Source organism: Haemorhous mexicanus, chromosome 2 (genome assembly GCF_027477595.1).
Source record: "Haemorhous mexicanus isolate bHaeMex1 chromosome 2, bHaeMex1.pri, whole genome shotgun sequence".
Classification (NCBI taxonomy): Eukaryota; Metazoa; Chordata; class Aves; order Passeriformes; family Fringillidae; genus Haemorhous; species Haemorhous mexicanus.
In genome coordinates, this window is record NC_082342.1 from 84,144,749 (window position 1) to 84,161,599 (window position 16,851).

Here is a 16,851-nt window from a genome sequence, read left to right on the forward strand (position 1 = left end):
ACGACAAAACCCTATTTCCATACTATACATTAAAAAAGCCCCAAAGTACAGGCTACCTTAAAGAAATTGACTGCTCTTAACTTCAGTATGTATTACATGGTTATAGGAAAAATGTAAGCTTCCATTCTTTAATCAATAGCCTTCTCCTTTCCTTTTTTGCAAATTGACACTGTTTCTCTATTTCCTGCTCCCTGCATCCACAGGTTCTTCCATCCCTGATTTTGGGTATGGGTACAGTTACATGGCATTTCAGCATTTGTTTTCATGTAGCAAAAATCTGAAGTGAGCAAGCTGCATACACTACAGTATAGATATATTTATTTTAGAAGGGTAAAGAGTATTCCAGTGGAAACAATCACAAGGCACATGCCACCACAGATGCTATTAACTCAACTAATTTCAAGTAAGAGCTTATTTCAGTACTCTTTCTCTTTGTGGTATCATTATTCCAGCTGATGAAATGTTCTAAAAGATCTCTTTGTTATTTAAGTGTGATATACAACGAAAAACAAACCAAACTTTAGTATTTATAAAAACAAAGCTGTTTTCTCAAAAAGAAGGTAATATTTATTGAAGGAAATATTCTAAAAATCAGTTATATTAAAATTTTCAAATCACTTGGATCCATGTCGAAAGAATGACTGATGATACCTTGTACTTACTAACAGGATCCCAGACTTAAAATACCAGGACTGAGGTTCAAAAGTGAGAAAAGTTTAAAAATTGCTTCAGGCTGCCAATGTAAGAACATCTAGTCTGAAAACAGGTGCTCAGACTTCAGCTCTTTGCTTGCAATGCACCTCCTGTGTTTTGCCTTATTATCAGCTAAGGACAATGTTCTTACAATATTTATTCCTTACATGTATTCTTCCTCTCAGATGTTGCCAAAATAATACCCAGCAAGCAGAATCAAATATCTCATTGCATACAAAGGCAGATCTCTTGTGAGTCAGATACAGAGTCTACTGCTACTGTCACATAATGTTGTTCTCTTCACTTTAGCCCTTCTAACATCTGCCATACACAATTTAGAAGAAACTACACATATATGTAAATGGTGCAGTGATGCAGCCACAAACAGAACTTTTTAATTTGAAATAGAATTTTTTAGCTTTTCCTCTTTTTTTTTAAGAGATTTGGTTGGGAAAAAAAAGAAAAAAAGCCAAAACAACTGAAGATGATTTTTTAAATGATGCTTATATCACATTCCACTACACTTCTTTTACATATGAAATAGAGATCCAGGTACACCAAAGTGACCTTTCTAGTAAAGAGCAGGTACACTCTCACATTTCTAAGTCCCAACTCCCCATGTATCCCAAAGGTGGAACACATCCAAGCATGAAGCAGCTACTTCCCTGTACAGATAGCCAGCTTTTGCTTTTCACTGGAAACCAAGACTGGTGAGCACCCTCCACCTCTCCCTAACAGGCTGGTTGTTGGCATGACTGGACAACAAGATAGCTTTCCAAGTTCTACAATTATACTGCCAGAATGGCTGATAAAATGCTAAAATGTAATGATGGCCACTGAATGCACAGTAATCATATAAAATATAAAATACATATAAAATACCAATGCCAATGTATTTCCTTCCCAAATACATTTGCACAATTTAACAGCTGCTTTACTTTAAAAGTTCTCTTGGACTGTGGGCCACCTCCCCACCATTTGCTGACCTAGGATTGGTCAACTGCAATGTGGTCTATACAAATACATGTCAGAGACCATTGCTGACAAAAAGACATGGAGCAATATCCTTAGTAAGAATAATGCTGGTTAAAACCAGAGAGCAGTGTTCTGGAATTTTCTTTTGCAGCATAACACATGTCCAGGTGGAAAATGTGTTTAGCCCTTTATGAATGCAATGGGACAGGCAGTGCCAGGTCATTGAGTGGATTCAAGGAGCAACCCATTCTCTCTTTATAATACCTCACATTCAGTAACATGCTCTGAGTGGATCAATTTTTCGAAGTTTTAAAGGAAGGAACTCCTTCCCAGAATGATACACAGGTGGAAAGGAGCTTCTCTGTAGGCAGATGGCTGGCAGCATGCCTGCTTAAGTGATTATTTTAAAGTTTCTGGGATTTTGTTGTATCATTAATTACATGCTAGTATGCCTAGAACCTTGTATATCCATCTTCTCACTATTCAAATACATTCAAATTAAAATAAATGGTGGTTATATTATTTTAGATTTGTTAAATTTTTTGCTAAAATAATTATTAAAGAAATTGAAATATTCTAGATAATCTTTCCTTGCCAAATTCTTCCTTTTCTATCCTTTAAGAAACTGCCAGCAAAAAAGTGAATGCCTATATATCTTAAACTTGAAGTCCTGAAAACAGAATTAGGACTTTCTCTATTCTTATCCCCTTATCTTCCCTTTGAAACAAACTAATTGACATGCCCTTTCTGCAGGGCAGTTCCTAGAAGTGGCACCATAACCTCTGGTACTTTATGTACTGTATGTAAAGGCTTTATTTTGGAGGCAAGAAATAAAAAAAGGAAAACTGAGTTCATAGAATCATAAGCCAGTTCAAGTTGGAAGGACCTCAACTCTGCTCTTGTGAAACTCCATCTAGGTTCTCCAGGGGCCCAGTTCCAGGGCCTGCTACACAAGACATTGATCTGTTGGAATTAGTCCAGAGGAGGCCACAAAGATGGGCTGGAGCACCTCTCCTATGAAGATAGGCTGAGAGAGTTGGAGCTGTTTAGCCTGGAGAAAGCTCCAGCGAGACCTTACTTTTCCAGTACCTAATGGGTGTTACAGCCCCTGGGAAGGGACCTTTCACAAAGATATGTAGTGACAGGACAAGGGCAAATGATTTTAAGATAAAAGAAGTTAAGTTTATATTAGATATTAGAAAGAAATTCTTTACAGTGAGGGTGGTGAGGCACAGGAACAGGTTTCCCAGAGAAGTTTGGATGTCCCATCCCTGTCAGTACTCAAGGCCAGGCTGGATAGGGTTTTGAGCAATCTTGTCTAGTGGAAGTTGTCCCTGCCCAGAGCAGTGGGGTTGGAAGTAGATGATCTTTAAGGTCCCTTACAACCCAAACCATTATTTGGCTCTATGATCTCAGAAGGTCTCCCATCATATCTCCTGCTCAAGCAGTATCAACTCTGGGCGCAGCCCAGGCTATTGCAGTTTACTCAGGTTACTCCAGTATGGTCTTGAATACCTCCAGCAAAGGAGGTTTTTTGAGCAACTTGTTTCACTGCTTGATTGTCCTCACTATGAAGGAAAAAAAAAAAAAAGCAATGAAAAACCAAAAAGACAACATTGATAAAAGATAAAAATATCACAGAAAATAGAGAAAGGAAAAATAAATTACGTAGTAGAGTCAAGAAAATTTGCAACTGTAATTTAGGACTAGTATTCTGCAAAGCAAGATGTTTATCAGTATTTAACCAATCCAGAAAACTTCAGTTGAAATAAAAGATGCTATGAAGGTAATGAAAGGGAGAACATGAAAAGGCTGAAATGGAAACAAAATATGATTCAACCTGGAACACCCACATTAGGCTGACTTTGCTCTTTATCCCCAAAAGATTTTGTGCTCAAAACCTATAGGAGATCCAACCATGGAAGCATTCTATTAGTAACGCAGTAAAAATTATTTTTGAATGCAACACCTCTAGTTTACTCATAAGCACATCAGACATCTTATTTGTAACAGACTGTACTCCTATATACCTAAGCAGGTGGGGAGGAAACCAAATTCCCCAGAAGCCAGAACCAGTTCTATCTCATCATGAGCTACTCATGCCTCAAGAAGACATTCTCATCTGTAAAAGTCTTCTAGAGCCAGGTCCAGCAGCCCATTGCTTCCTACAATACAATGTGATAGTATTCATCTTCTACTGTGAAGGTTTAAGACACAAAATGGATTTGACTCAAAGATAGATTTGGATGAATGCCACACAGATCTACAAACTGCTCATGGTACCAGCAGCGTCCTGAAGTTGGAAATAAGTCGAAACAGAGTAAGTTATATTTCCAGGTGGTATAGCTCAATGAACTGGGATGGACCACACTTCAGATTAAAATAAAACAGATGCACCAAACAAAAAGACTAAAGCACAAATGACATGCCAATTGTTACAGTTTTGAAAGTTACCAAGCTCAAATGGTAAAACAAACAAACAAAACCCCAAAACAACAACACACCAAATGAAAACAAATCCAGCTGTTCCTACGAGTCTCCAAAGGTATATCTAAATACTTGAAGACAGCTGGAGACTTCTAGCATCCAGTTAGACCAACTCGAAGAAATGTTATTTCTCATCCCCTTCCCGAAGTTAAGAAACTTCAGCTTTTGTGATTCAAGCAGCAGAGCACAGTTCATTGTTAATATGTATCATTTTTCTGTTGATCACTCAAAGGGCAGGTGGAATGGGGCTGCTGGGGAGGGAAATGAAAACGACAATAAACAAGGAAATTAACCAGGAAATTGATGATGCTTAAGACAAACCCAAAAGACTCAAACAGCATTTAGTTAGTGTTTTCTCAATGTAAATATTTGCCTGGATGCAACAACGGTTAACCAATCAAATCACAGCTAAACTAAAAGCCACGTTTGTACTTTAGGAAACCTTGATCCTTTCTCGAAATACGTTTCTGATTTTACTGAGAGTACTAAAACAAAAAGATGTCAATAAAAAAAAAAAAATTAAACATCTCTATTCGATGCACCAAGCCCTGACACTGCAGGTTAAACAGATTTAGCCCAGGCCTGGGTACATCGCTCCCTCCAACCACGCCAAGCCCGCAGCCCCTGCGAACCAGCCGAACGCTCCCCTCGGGGAGGGAGCTCTCCGCGGCCACCCCCGTCCCCATCCACAGCCACCCCATGAAATGAGTGCCCCCCGAAGAGGCCTGTTGGCCGCACGGCCCCGCTCTGCCTCAGTGACGAGGCTGCGGAGGGCCCCGAAGCGCGGGGAAGGCCGGCGGCGGCCGGCCCGGAGCGCCCCCTCCCACCGCGGGGGGAGGACGGCCGGGGCGGGCGATGCGGAGGGCGCCGCCGCCCCTTCCCCATGCTGCGGAGCCAGGCGGGCCTCTGGCCGCGCCCGTCCCTGCCCTGGGAGCCGCCAGCATTCCCGTGGCGGCCGCCGGCACCGAGGGGCCGTGGAGGGGGGCGGGGAGGCGCGCGGCCCCACCGCGCTCCGGGAGCGAGCCGCGCCCGCCGCCTCCGACCTACCGCCAGCATCTCCCTTCATGGCGCGGTCGGGAGCGGCCCCCGCGGGTGTGCGGGCGTTGCGGTGCTGTGCCAGCCTCGCACGCCGCCCTCCCCGCGATGGATCGGGGCGGCGGGGCCCGCCCGGCGGCGGCCGCGTTCAGTCTCTCGGCAACGGCGGCGGGGGCGGGCGGGGAGGGAGCAGGTGCGGAGGAGACGGTGCCGGCCGCGCACGGGCGCCTCGGAACAAGCAGACTCCCGCCTTGCTCGCGAACCCGCTGGGAAGAGAGGTGGCTTAGCGGCCCCGCCGCCGGGGGTGATCCCCACGGCGGTCCCGTCTCGCAAAACACCCCTACAGCGGCTTGGAACTGTGCTCGCTGCGCCCCGAAACACACGAGTGGTGCCCGGCACGGGACGGAGCCCGCACTGCGCTCTGCCAGCAGCAGCGCCGGCCGAGGCGCCACTTGCTGCGGCAGTTTGGTAGAGCTTTAGTTAGGGCTTCAGCCTTTTTGTTTCTTGGTCGGTTTGGGGTTTGGTTTTCATTTTTTTCATTATGCTCTTCAAGTGCTAGGAAAGGGTATTTATTTAGTAAGAAACCCTATTTGTATATCTTAGGCCTTTTTATAGTTCTGGTGCGCTTCTTTGCCCTGACTTCACTGGGTGGTCTAGGTAATTTTGAAATTACTGAAGGGCCATGGTAAAGCCCAGTCTCGAGCTCCACAGTGAAATAAGTTCATAAGATTATCTTCACTTGTTGGAGTAGATGGTTTTAGGGGTCTTTTCCAGCCTAAATGGTTCTATGAAAGAGATACCACAAATAAACAGATGAAAAAATACTTAAAAATTGTTCCTGTAAATCAGGTTGACATGTTCCAATCTGTATTTTATCTTCTTGAACAAATAAAAAAAAAAAAAAGTAAATTTGTGGAAAATTTATGTTTAAATGAAACTTTATGGTGTGGAATGTGAGCCTGTAACTTTCTGGAGATAGTAAAGAAGTGGAATAGGATTCAAAAGACAAAGCAAAATACCCCAGAAAGCTGAAGGAAAGTGTAAGGCATAAATTGTATTAGGTTCCTTTAAATTATATCTATTTGATGCTGGCAACCAAAACTAATAAGCCAGTTAGGGAGTTGGGCTCAGGATTACAGATGCAGTCCTGCCAGCAGTACTTACATGTGTTACCAGCATTAACAATTCCAGTAAATTTAAGCACCTAATTTTAGTGTTTGCAGTTTTTGGTAGCAGTCAGCTGATGTTTCATGAGAAAAAATTTATAAAGCAAAACAATTTAAGAATAAATGTGCTGACAAATAATACTCTTCCTATTTTGTCTCTTCCTCCCCACTTAACGTTTCATTACTTGGAATAAGTTGCTAGGCAGCATTTTGCTGTTGGTGATAGCATCTCATAAATGAAAACTGACAGTTGCAAACAGTGAAACGTTGCAGCTATAGCTAAACAAAAGAAATCAACATTTGCCAGCGGATGTGACTTTGTGTAACATTTTTCCTATGGATATACTGGCCTCTGAAAAATAATTCTCGATAGAACAATTTTCCAGTTGGAAGGGACCTCAGGAGGCCATCTGGTCTGACTGATCTGCTTAAACCAGGCTCAGAGATGAGATCACACCAGCTTGCTCAGGGCTTTATCCGGTTGAGTCTTGAAAACCTCCCAAGACAGAGACTGCACAGCCTCCCTGGTAAGCTTGTTTCTGTACTGGACCATCCTCATGCTGAAAGATATTTTTTCCTGACATGCACTTGGACCCTCCCTTGTCAGCAGTCTCTCCTCCTGCAGTGCACCCTTGGGAATTGCCCAGCTTTGTCCTCTTGACAGCTTCCTCATAGAATCTGGCAGACTGCTCCTAAGTGCCCCCAAACCCATCCTTCCTTCAGGCTGAAAAAACCAAGCTCCTTCAGCCTCTCCTCATGGAGCAAGTGCTCCAGTTCCAACCACCTTAGTGGCCTGCCACTGAATTCACGTATTAGCATCTGTCATGTGTTGGAGGGGGGTTCAAAATATGCTGCAGTAATTTAGATACTCTTTAATGAGTTCCCAAAAAGAAGGGATTCATTTCCTTACAAGTGGTTTGTATTAGACAGAATATGTGTTTCCTTATGTATTTGGCACTTCTCCTGGTGTCGTGTTAGGTAATGTATTGTTACTGCCTGCCCTTACTCTGTGAGGCACGAGCTGCTAATGGGAACCCACACTTTCAGCAGAAGACTGGATTCTCTCTGACAGCCTGTCTTGAGCACAACTGGCATCAGATGATGAAAGAAAGGTTTAGCCCTTGATACCTCGATGTAGCTGCCTGTGTGCAAAGGTGAAACAGTAGTCTTCCATTCATAGGATTGTGCAGACTGTGAAGGTCTTCTGTTTGCGAGGAAAAGCCCTTTCTTGCTTTGCTATTTAACCACAAATTTACTTTTAGATGTAGCACATGAAAAGCAATTATGAACATTTTAGTGCTTGAGTGGTGTATAGGAGGCATGTGAGGATAAAACTTAAATATCTATTAAATTGTTGATATAATTTTGCAAAAAACCTGTTAGTCCTTTAAAGTCTGTAACAATGTTTAATATTTAGGGCTGAAGTCTTTTTTAATTCTGATTTAGGAAATTCACACTGACCTACAAAGCAAGCCATAAACATATAGATATAGACAGAAATGGGGAGTTAATCTTACAATATTACAGTAATGTTAAATAGTCAAAAGAAAAGAGATTTCTTAGCAAAGATTTACGTCTCATCTCTACAAATCAAGACCAGATAAAGGAATTTCCCTATTCATCCTTCAAACTTCAACACATGTTTGAAATTAGCCATGGCAGAATGTCCATTTAAAAGAAAATTTTGGGGATTTGTACTGAGTATTCAAGGGGAGAATTTTCAACCTTACCTATAACTTTCATTTCTGTAACATAATCTGGAACACAACCAAAAAAAAAGGGAGGGGAGGGAATTCAAAACATCTATTTATTCTACATGTTTCCTTACAGAATTTGGATTCAAGCCAAATTCTCTCAAGACCTGTTTTTTTTTCCTAATTTATTTGAACTTTATTTACTTTATTGTCCTTACTTTCCCTAAGTATCTGTTAAATAGTTGAAGAGTAATGTAAACAAATTTTAAAAACATCCCAAAGAGCTGATCTTTTTGGGATTTCCATTGTTGGAATTGATTTACCACTTATGAAAGAGCACAGTGCTTGATCAGATTTCAGACTGTCTGTAATGACTAGACAGTCTAGAATTCATGAAATATTAATTTTGAAATTATGCTTGAGCTTTTAAAAAAGGTCACAAAATATCATTTAGCAATTCAGAATTAAACTTCAGACCCAAAGTAAGATTTAATCATTTTGGCATAGGATACAAGTCAAAACCTGCTAAATTCCTGCCTGTTGCTCTTTAGCCTCAGGGTGCCCAAGTCCTTAGTCATCTTAATGGTGGTTACCTCAAATTTCTCCCATAGTCTGAAGTCCTGCTGTGCACATGCTGAGCAGCTCCCTGGAGTTATCGGGGCCCCATGTGAATCAGATGAGCTGAGCAGCCCAGTTTGCTTCCACCTATCTGCCCTTTATGGCTCTGGCTAGTGGTGGTTTCACTCAGAAGCCTGTAACCATAACAGAAATGGTCACACAGCAACAGCAGACAAGTGACAGCAAGAGAAACTCAGTTAACGCTCATGAGTAACTTTGATTGGGATGGGTTAAAAACTGTCATTCTTGAGTGTCTGTGAGGTGTGTCAACATTGATCAACCAGAATAAAGGACATGGAGTATGGTTTTCCTAATTTCACACCTTAAGGAGAGTCTGAAGTCCACTGCTAACTGTGTAGAATTAGTTTGCTTTCAGTCGGTACAGAGTTCTCAGAAGATGGGCAATAGTGGTGTTTTCCCACACTTCCTTTTTCTTAATTTCTGTCTCTTCTTCATGTTTGGTTTCACAGCAAGCAGTGCAACACAGAGCCTTGAAACCATACAAGATGGTTGCTATTGCCCTGGAGAATCTGGTGTGCATGTGTTTAATTTAGGCACTCAATCTGAGTTACTACAGTTCTTCCCTGAAGAAGTCAGCAGCATCTATTTTTTAAATTTGCTGTCCTTCGGAACAGCTCTTTGGTCAAAATGATGAGAATGATCTTCATTATAACTTATTCAGGTAACTAGTTAAAAAGATCACTAACAAGATAGTCTTTCACACTATTTCTGATTTTTCAAGACTCCCAGCATCAAGAAACCTTCCTTGTTCCTTTGAGAAATAAGGCACAAACTGAACATAAAGTAATAATTTATGGTGAAAAATTTTATGCTTTTTATTTCCTTTATGGGCTCTTCACTGTTAGCTCAGCTTATGACAGAGCTTTACTTGTTTTCTGAAATAAATGCTAAATAGTTAAGAATGCAGTAGACTGTGTTTTAAAATGCACTGTTGTTGCTGGCATTTTGGGCTTTTTTGCAAGATCCTGCTGAAATATCTTCTGCTTCTTTAAAGCCTCTGTAAAAGCAGGGTATTATTGCTGTGTAGGGGAATTCACTAGCAAACACTGAACAAACAAAAGACCTACCAGCTATTTAAAGTCTCAGCTGAGGCATGAAGGAGTAAGCTAAGGTTTTACCCTAGAGTATAACAAAATATCATCTTGATTAATGTTGGCCTATGAACTGTTTGGGTAGCTTATATTCTGTACTCTTCAGGCCAGCTACATTCTGACCAGCTCAGCTTTTATCTTGTTCTAACCTTGATCCTGTAACTCCAAAAGCTATTTGTATTCCCGGTGTGATACCATCAGCTGTCCCAGATTCCATGTCATGTCAGCAAAATTAACACAAGGTTTTCAGTTCTGTACAGTTCTGGTGTACTCTGTCTCCTGCTCCCTTCCAGGGATGGCATTGACCAGCACAGCGATGACTCTCAACAGTTGTGTGCATTTCTGAACTGTTCAATTCAGACAGATTTTAGTTAACTCCATCAAGTACTTTTTGCTTCATGGCTGTTGAAGTGGTTTGCATGAGATCATTACAGCCACCTAGTTAAGTGATTGTATATTTCTCACAGAAGAATCACTGGACACTTAAAATTCTCCTTGTTCCACATTTTGTAGAAGAACAATAATTGCTTGATATGTGGGATTTTCAACTTCTGATTTATTTTAGAAAATTTTCATGTAACTGAATGCCTTTGCATTTGAATGCTTCAGTCTCCACTCTTACAAACCCATGCTGTTACTATAATGGCTTCAATGGAAACCCAGGAGGCATATTTGACAGATTTTGATGCTTTCCATTTTTTAAGCCTAAACTGTTCACTTTATGTGCATTTTGATTTGTTTTATTAAAAAGAAAATCCTTAAGAATGGCATGGAATGTGTTTTGCAAAGCTGATGGCTTTATTAAGTGACAACTAAATTAAAATGTTCACTGTTATAAAGGCTGTAATAAAGAAGTAGAAAGAGTCCATCTGCCTCTTCAAACCTTGTTCAATGGCACATTATGCCATCAGAGTAATATGGAAATTACAATATGCCATCAGAGAATTATGGAATATTTGAGGTTGGAAAGGATCTCTGGAGATGGCCTAGTCTAACCCACCTGCCCAGAGCAGGACAGCATAAAGTATGTTGCCCAAACCCTGTGCAGATGGCTTTTGACCATGTCCAGGGGTGAAGATCCCACAACATTGCTGGGCATTCTGCTCCAGGATGAGACCACTCTTAGAATAGAAAAGCTTTCTTCTTTTTTTTTTTTTTCCTTAGTTTTTAAATATTACTTTTATTTGATTTATTATAAAAACAATTCTGGCAAAATATGGTTTGCCTAAAAAAACCCCAACAAAACACTGCCTATGAATTATCTTGTCTACCCCAAGGCTTGCAGCTTAGTTTTTACACAGGTCAGAAGACTATGAAATCACAAAAGTAGCCCTCACCAGTTTGGGTTGGAAATTACCCTACTGGTTCCTGTACTGGTCAATAAAATTGCAGGGAAAAGATTAGAGCTTATCCCTATCTCTCTACCTATTCCTGCAAAATTTATCAAGAACAGTAACAGGGAAACACTTAAAAAATGAGGTTCAAGTGTAAGTGTGCTTAACAGCACCTATTTTTTTTTAATTCCATGTCTTTATTTGTAGTAATTTTAAGTCTGACAAATATTATTTAAACCTGTTCCCTATTTTGAAGTGGCTGTTTAGTATTAGCAGGTGTGTTCCAGCATCTCCTCCTCATCAGCAATATGTTGACTTTTCTACCTTTATTCTTCAAGAAGTGGTATTACCACTTGTAAACTATAGGACCTGCAGGTCGAGAGCCTTAGTCTGAAACTCCAATACATAGGAAAAGTTGCATTTTGCAAGTGCTGTACTTCGTGTAGGTATATATTATCCAGCAGAGAACAAAGTTCCTTAGGGTTGGGTATGGGAGTGGCTGAAAGGAAGTGAGCAGTTCTCAAGGCAGCATGTCAGGTACCCATTTAGAAAGAGACTGACTCCTTTTAAATTGAATTTACAGTCTGTTTGGAAGCCAATTAATTCCAGAATACATACACATCATATGTATATACATATATATCTATATATATATATATATATATACACACACACACACACACACACACACACACACATATATATACATACATATATATATATATTAAATACATATTTATACATGCATGCATACATACATTCTAGGCTTAAATGATTAAATATATAATAATCTGAGAGAAGGTTAAAATTCATTAAAAGACGCTAAGATATTTTGTTAGAGACAGTTACACTTGAAAACATTTATTAAATTTAAGCTCTGGGTGCACATTTCAAATACTGTATCATTCAACTGTGTAAGTATGCCTTCTCCAAATTCAAAAAGTCCACAGCAAAAAGGTATGTATTTCTTCAAAACATGACAGATGTAAAAAAAAAGAAGACAGTGATAAGTTCATCATATCATGGTGAATGTCTTCTCCTCGTACATTTGAAGTTATAGTTTGTAGTCTGCTTGAAAGTCTTCTGAATACCTGTCAGCAACAGTCTGCTCAGGGAAAAAGACGGAAGATGAACAGATGGCAGCCTTTAAAGTTGTGGATTAAAGATAAATTTAGTGCTAAAAGGGAATTACTATTGTTTAAAATGCAAAGCTTTCTCTTTATTCTTCTCTAAATTGAGACTTCAGGCAGTACAATTTCTGACAATCACATTTTTCTTAAAAGTGCTCCTTTCTGTAAAGAGTTTTCATTTATGAATTTTTTTTTACTGCAGCATTATAAATAAATTTCAAAAACTATCACACAGATAGAACACATAACGCTGTATTAAGCATGGACTTCAAAGTTCAAGGACTGTCAGAAATAAATATTTATTGATTTGCCTGCCAATATTACTTCCCTTTTCACTAGATCCATCAAAGTAAGTGAAATGTATGGGGCTAGCAGGACTGTAAACACTCACAGGACTGGAGCCAACAGATCACTCAATACGGGGTTTTTATTATTTGCATTGCTTGAGAAAATATTTTAAAACACTTGCAATATGAAATATACTATAAAGGGCAGCAAAACTGGTAAAAAATAGGTTTGGTATGCAACAGCTGTATACAGGGCTTTTAGATTTTTCTACATCCTAATTCTCCTTGCTTGAATTTTAGGGTAAAATTATGTGTCATAAAGAAGGTAGTACACTATGGGTAGACAGTTGCACTTCACAACTTCAAGGTAACTTACTAAAATACAACCAAAGTCTTGTGTTTTAATAGCCCATTGGAATAGTTTTTGGCTTTAACCTGTATATCCTCAGGAACTAATAATATATGTTAATAAATATGCTTGAGCAAATTTCGTCCAGTCTCTTTTGATTTTCGATAAGGTTTTATCCTCCAATGAAGTGGGTACTTGACTGAAAACAGGCCCCAAACTAGATTTTAAAGGTTCTTTTGTCTTATATAAGGGCAGCAGAAAAAAGTCAAATGCTTGATGCTTTTTTTTTTTTTTTTTCCCCCAGGAATAAACCTAGCAGAACTAGTTATGTTAGCAGGAATGCTGTGAATTGCAGCCTTGAGTTCACTATGTAAAATGTAAGACACCCACTTGAACTCATAGGAACGGCAGCCTGAGTCAGAATTTTAACTAAAGCTTAAAATGTTTGCTAGAACAGTATAATCTGTGGTATTTTAGATATTTAATATGAAAATAAAACAAGAGTTTTTCCTTCTGAGGAAGATACTGAGGGCTTTAATCTCCAGTACTGGCTTCAAAACCAGTGAAACCTTTTTTCAGCTACCTGCTTTAAAAATGCATGTGTGTGTGCGTAGACTAGGACACCTATAACTTACCTTCTTTTGTGGTCAAGGTTTCCTTCTTTAAGAGCTTTCTATCTCAGGGAGGCATCAGGCAAGCAGCAATTCCCAAGGACAGCCAGAGGGATCTAAAACTTTTCTGCAGCATAAAGAAGTGGACGTGGCCATATCTGCCAAAGCTGACTCATTTGCAGAGACTATCCTTCCTTTTAGCTTAGTTTTAAAGCATTCAAAAAATCTCCCACTGCTTAGATGAAGTATTGGACTGTGTTTTAATAAGGCATTAGGAAATGGCTAACTAATAATACTTTTAATGTGCAGTCACTCATGCTGGTGTGGGTTGGCAGCCTGCAGTGTCGCACGGCGCTGTGACGTGAGCAGGTGACCTCAGGCTGAGGAAGGAAGGGACCGACCTGGGGAGGCAGGCGCCAGGGAGGTGCTCCAGCAGCCAGACAGGGATGCTGCTGCTAGGGAGCGCTGGTCCTGTCTCCTGGTCGGTACAAGTTTCACAGATTATCCCAAGCAGCCGTCTGTCAAAGGACAGGGGGATACACATACCTCAAATATTTACGGTGCCTCTACTTTGAGAATGAGACAGTTCGTTCACATCTGCGAACGGGCCACTTTTAAAACATCAAAATAAACCATCTGGCTGAGCAACTGTTTCTAATTACTTCCCTGCCTAGACTGTAAACTTCGAGGTTTGGCACCGGCCTCCTTCCCAGAGCGCTGCCCAAATCCCGCTCCCAGGCAGCTAATCACAGCCACTGCAGCACGGGGGGAGCAGCGCTGGAGCCGGGCTTGTCCGGCGCGCAGCTCTCCGCGTGCCTGCCGGCTCTGTCCGCCCGTCCGTCCGCCCGTCTGCAGGAGCGCCCCAGGTGGGCTCAGCACAGCTCGCACCATGCTCGCACCGGGGCTGCTGGGGCTGGTGCTGCTGCTGCTGCTGGGCCCCGCGCTGCCGGCCGGGCCCCCCGCCCTGCGGTAAGTGCGGCTCTCAGGTCTCACGGGGGGTGCGACTGATTTTGAGGTGCCAGGAGTGTGGAAGCTGGGCTTGCGGAGGGAGCGGAGGAGCACTTTGTTGGCTCTTCCTCTGCCTCCTTGAAGGTGACGCTGAGGGAAACGCTCTGGGAACCTCAGTAGGTAGGGGCTTTTGCAGACTGTGGAGTTATTTGCAACGATGAATTTGATGCCCAAAATGCACACTCTGAAAGCAGTGAAGGGAGAAGAGCTGACTAGTGGTAACAGTTTACACCCAAACCTCCAGATTCTGCTGCCTGAGTGGAGCAGAGACCTAACCGCAGAACCCTGCTTATCGCTGCACTTTGGTGCAGTGGCACAGTGAGGTGCACGGCCCTTCACTCTCCATCTCCACCACAGCCAGCACACACTGGCTCCTAAGGCCAGTGGCTCCTTTGCTCCAGAGCCTTGCAAAATCTGCTATCTGAGAAGGGCAGGTTCTATTCATCGCCATCTTCAATATTCCTTAGCGTTGTGAAGACCTGTTTTTGGCCTGAGCAGTCCTTTTTTGTTTTTCTTATGATTCAACTCCTGATGAGACAAAGTGTGATTTTCCCTGAGTATGTCCTGAAAGTCCTGATCCCCATGTGCTCCAGTGCATGGTACAATTGCATGGCAGAGCTGCAAGTCTACAGATCTAGAATTGGATTGTGCTGCCTTTACCAAAACCACAGCCACAGCCTACAGTGTTGTGTGGAAAGCCATGATTACTTTGGTTTCCTTTTCCATTGGAAGCATGGATCATATATGTCTGACAACCAGAAGGATTACTTTGGCAAACATATTTTATTAGAATCAACCTTAAGAGTGCTGTATGATGTATATTCCTGTTATGCTACCCCAATGTTTGGATGTATATGTTGTCTCTAAACTTTTTGAAATAATTAAGATCAAAATGTTTCATGATGGACAATCAAACTACGAGTCTCTGTGCATATATACCAGATATGCCTGATGGGAAAATAGATGAGGCCAATGTAGTTAAAAAGGTAAGTAAAATAAAGTGTAAGCATTCTTGCAGGTATCAATGAGGTTTGATGAAAACAAAGAAAACTGGGTGATTTTAGACAAGTAATGATTTGCAACCATAGCTGAAGAGGTGGTAAGAACAATATTCTGGGTTTTGGCTGAAGCCAGTGATACGAGGGTGGTTTCAAGTGAGCCAAGCTCTCATCGGCTCTGAGCAGCAGCCCCTGGCTTTGACCGCAGCTCATTCAGTTTGCTGTCCCCCACAGGAGCGCTTTGGGTATCCCTGCTTCCTGTTGGCTGTCCCGGGCTGAGTCGGAGCTCAGGTGCCGCGTCCCGGGGGGGAAGCTGTGCAGTGACAGAGGCAGGTGTGAATGTGGAGTCTGTATCTGCCAAGTGACTGAGTCTGGCAAATACTACGGTCCGCTCTGCGAGTGCCACGACTGGGTGTGCGAGACCTACGACGGGAAAATCTGCACAGGTAAGGAAGCCCTGATGACGACAGAAGCTTAGAAAACTGGGAATATATATTAAAACCAGGAACACAGCACACTGACACAGTAGAGACATGATTGTATACGGGTCCCTGAAACATGACTCTAAATGGAATTGTGGGCACATCTAAGGATTTTGCCAGATTAAAGGATGGAAGTTACAGGCACTGTGTCTGCTACAAAATGGGACTTAGCTTGGAGCAAGATTCATCTGCATCAGGGGCAAAAGCAGGAGCTGCTTTGAGTTGGAGGCTCTGCAAACTATGTTTTAAGTCTAATATAGTATGTAATATTGATCACATTTTTATATCTTTCTTCATTTGAAGAAAACTATTTTAAACTATTTACAAAAAATCAATTTTGTCCAGTGATTATTTTTGTCTTCTCCTGCTATAAGAAAAAAGACTTACTGTAAGATGTACCACACTCATATTTGCTATATAAGCATGAAAACTCTGTTTTTCTCTAAGTAATGATAATACTTTCCAAAGAAAGACTTAAAACAATGTAATTGTAATGTGGTTTCAGGGATTTCCCCACTGACACTGTATTCTTTAATAACATACATTCTGGGACAAAATTTAGTTCCTGCCAGTTGTTGGAACATGTCGCTTGGTTTACATCTAAGCATTATCGCTCTTTCATCTTTTCAGCTGTCTTTACTTAAGTTTCTGGGTTATTTTGGTCGGATTTTTTTTTTTTTTTTTCAAGCAGCTTAGAATAGGATTTTAGAAAAAAGCAGGGAGAAGAAATGCCATCACATTCCTCAGGGGATTCAGCCTGGAGCTTGATGAAAGGGGCCAGAAGGGTACTTCAATTCTAGTATCCCTGTTTCAACAGCTCTACCAGATTCACAGAAACGTGTCATCTTTTCAGGCCAAAACCTGCAATTAGG

At 41.3% G+C, this 16,851-nt stretch overlaps 2 protein-coding genes across 2 annotated transcripts in view; one reads left to right on the forward strand and one right to left on the reverse strand.

Annotated features, from left to right (window-relative positions):
* NALCN (sodium leak channel, non-selective) overlaps window positions 1–5,328 on the reverse strand; it is a 225,785-nt gene extending 220,457 nt beyond the window's left edge. The window contains exon 1 of the mRNA XM_059839301.1: window positions 5,203–5,328. The gene's annotated coding sequence lies outside the window, so the exon portion shown is untranslated. The remainder of the gene's footprint in view (window positions 1–5,202) is intronic.
* Window positions 5,329–14,262: 8,934 nt separating this feature from the next.
* ITGBL1 (integrin subunit beta like 1) overlaps window positions 14,263–16,851 on the forward strand; it is a 125,205-nt gene continuing 122,616 nt past the window's right edge. Inside the window, exons 1-2 of the mRNA XM_059839305.1 lie at window positions 14,263–14,460; window positions 15,732–15,943. Of these exons, the coding sequence (XP_059695288.1) occupies window positions 14,381–14,460; window positions 15,732–15,943 (292 nt within the window). The 5' untranslated portion in view covers window positions 14,263–14,380. The remainder of the gene's footprint in view (window positions 14,461–15,731; window positions 15,944–16,851) is intronic.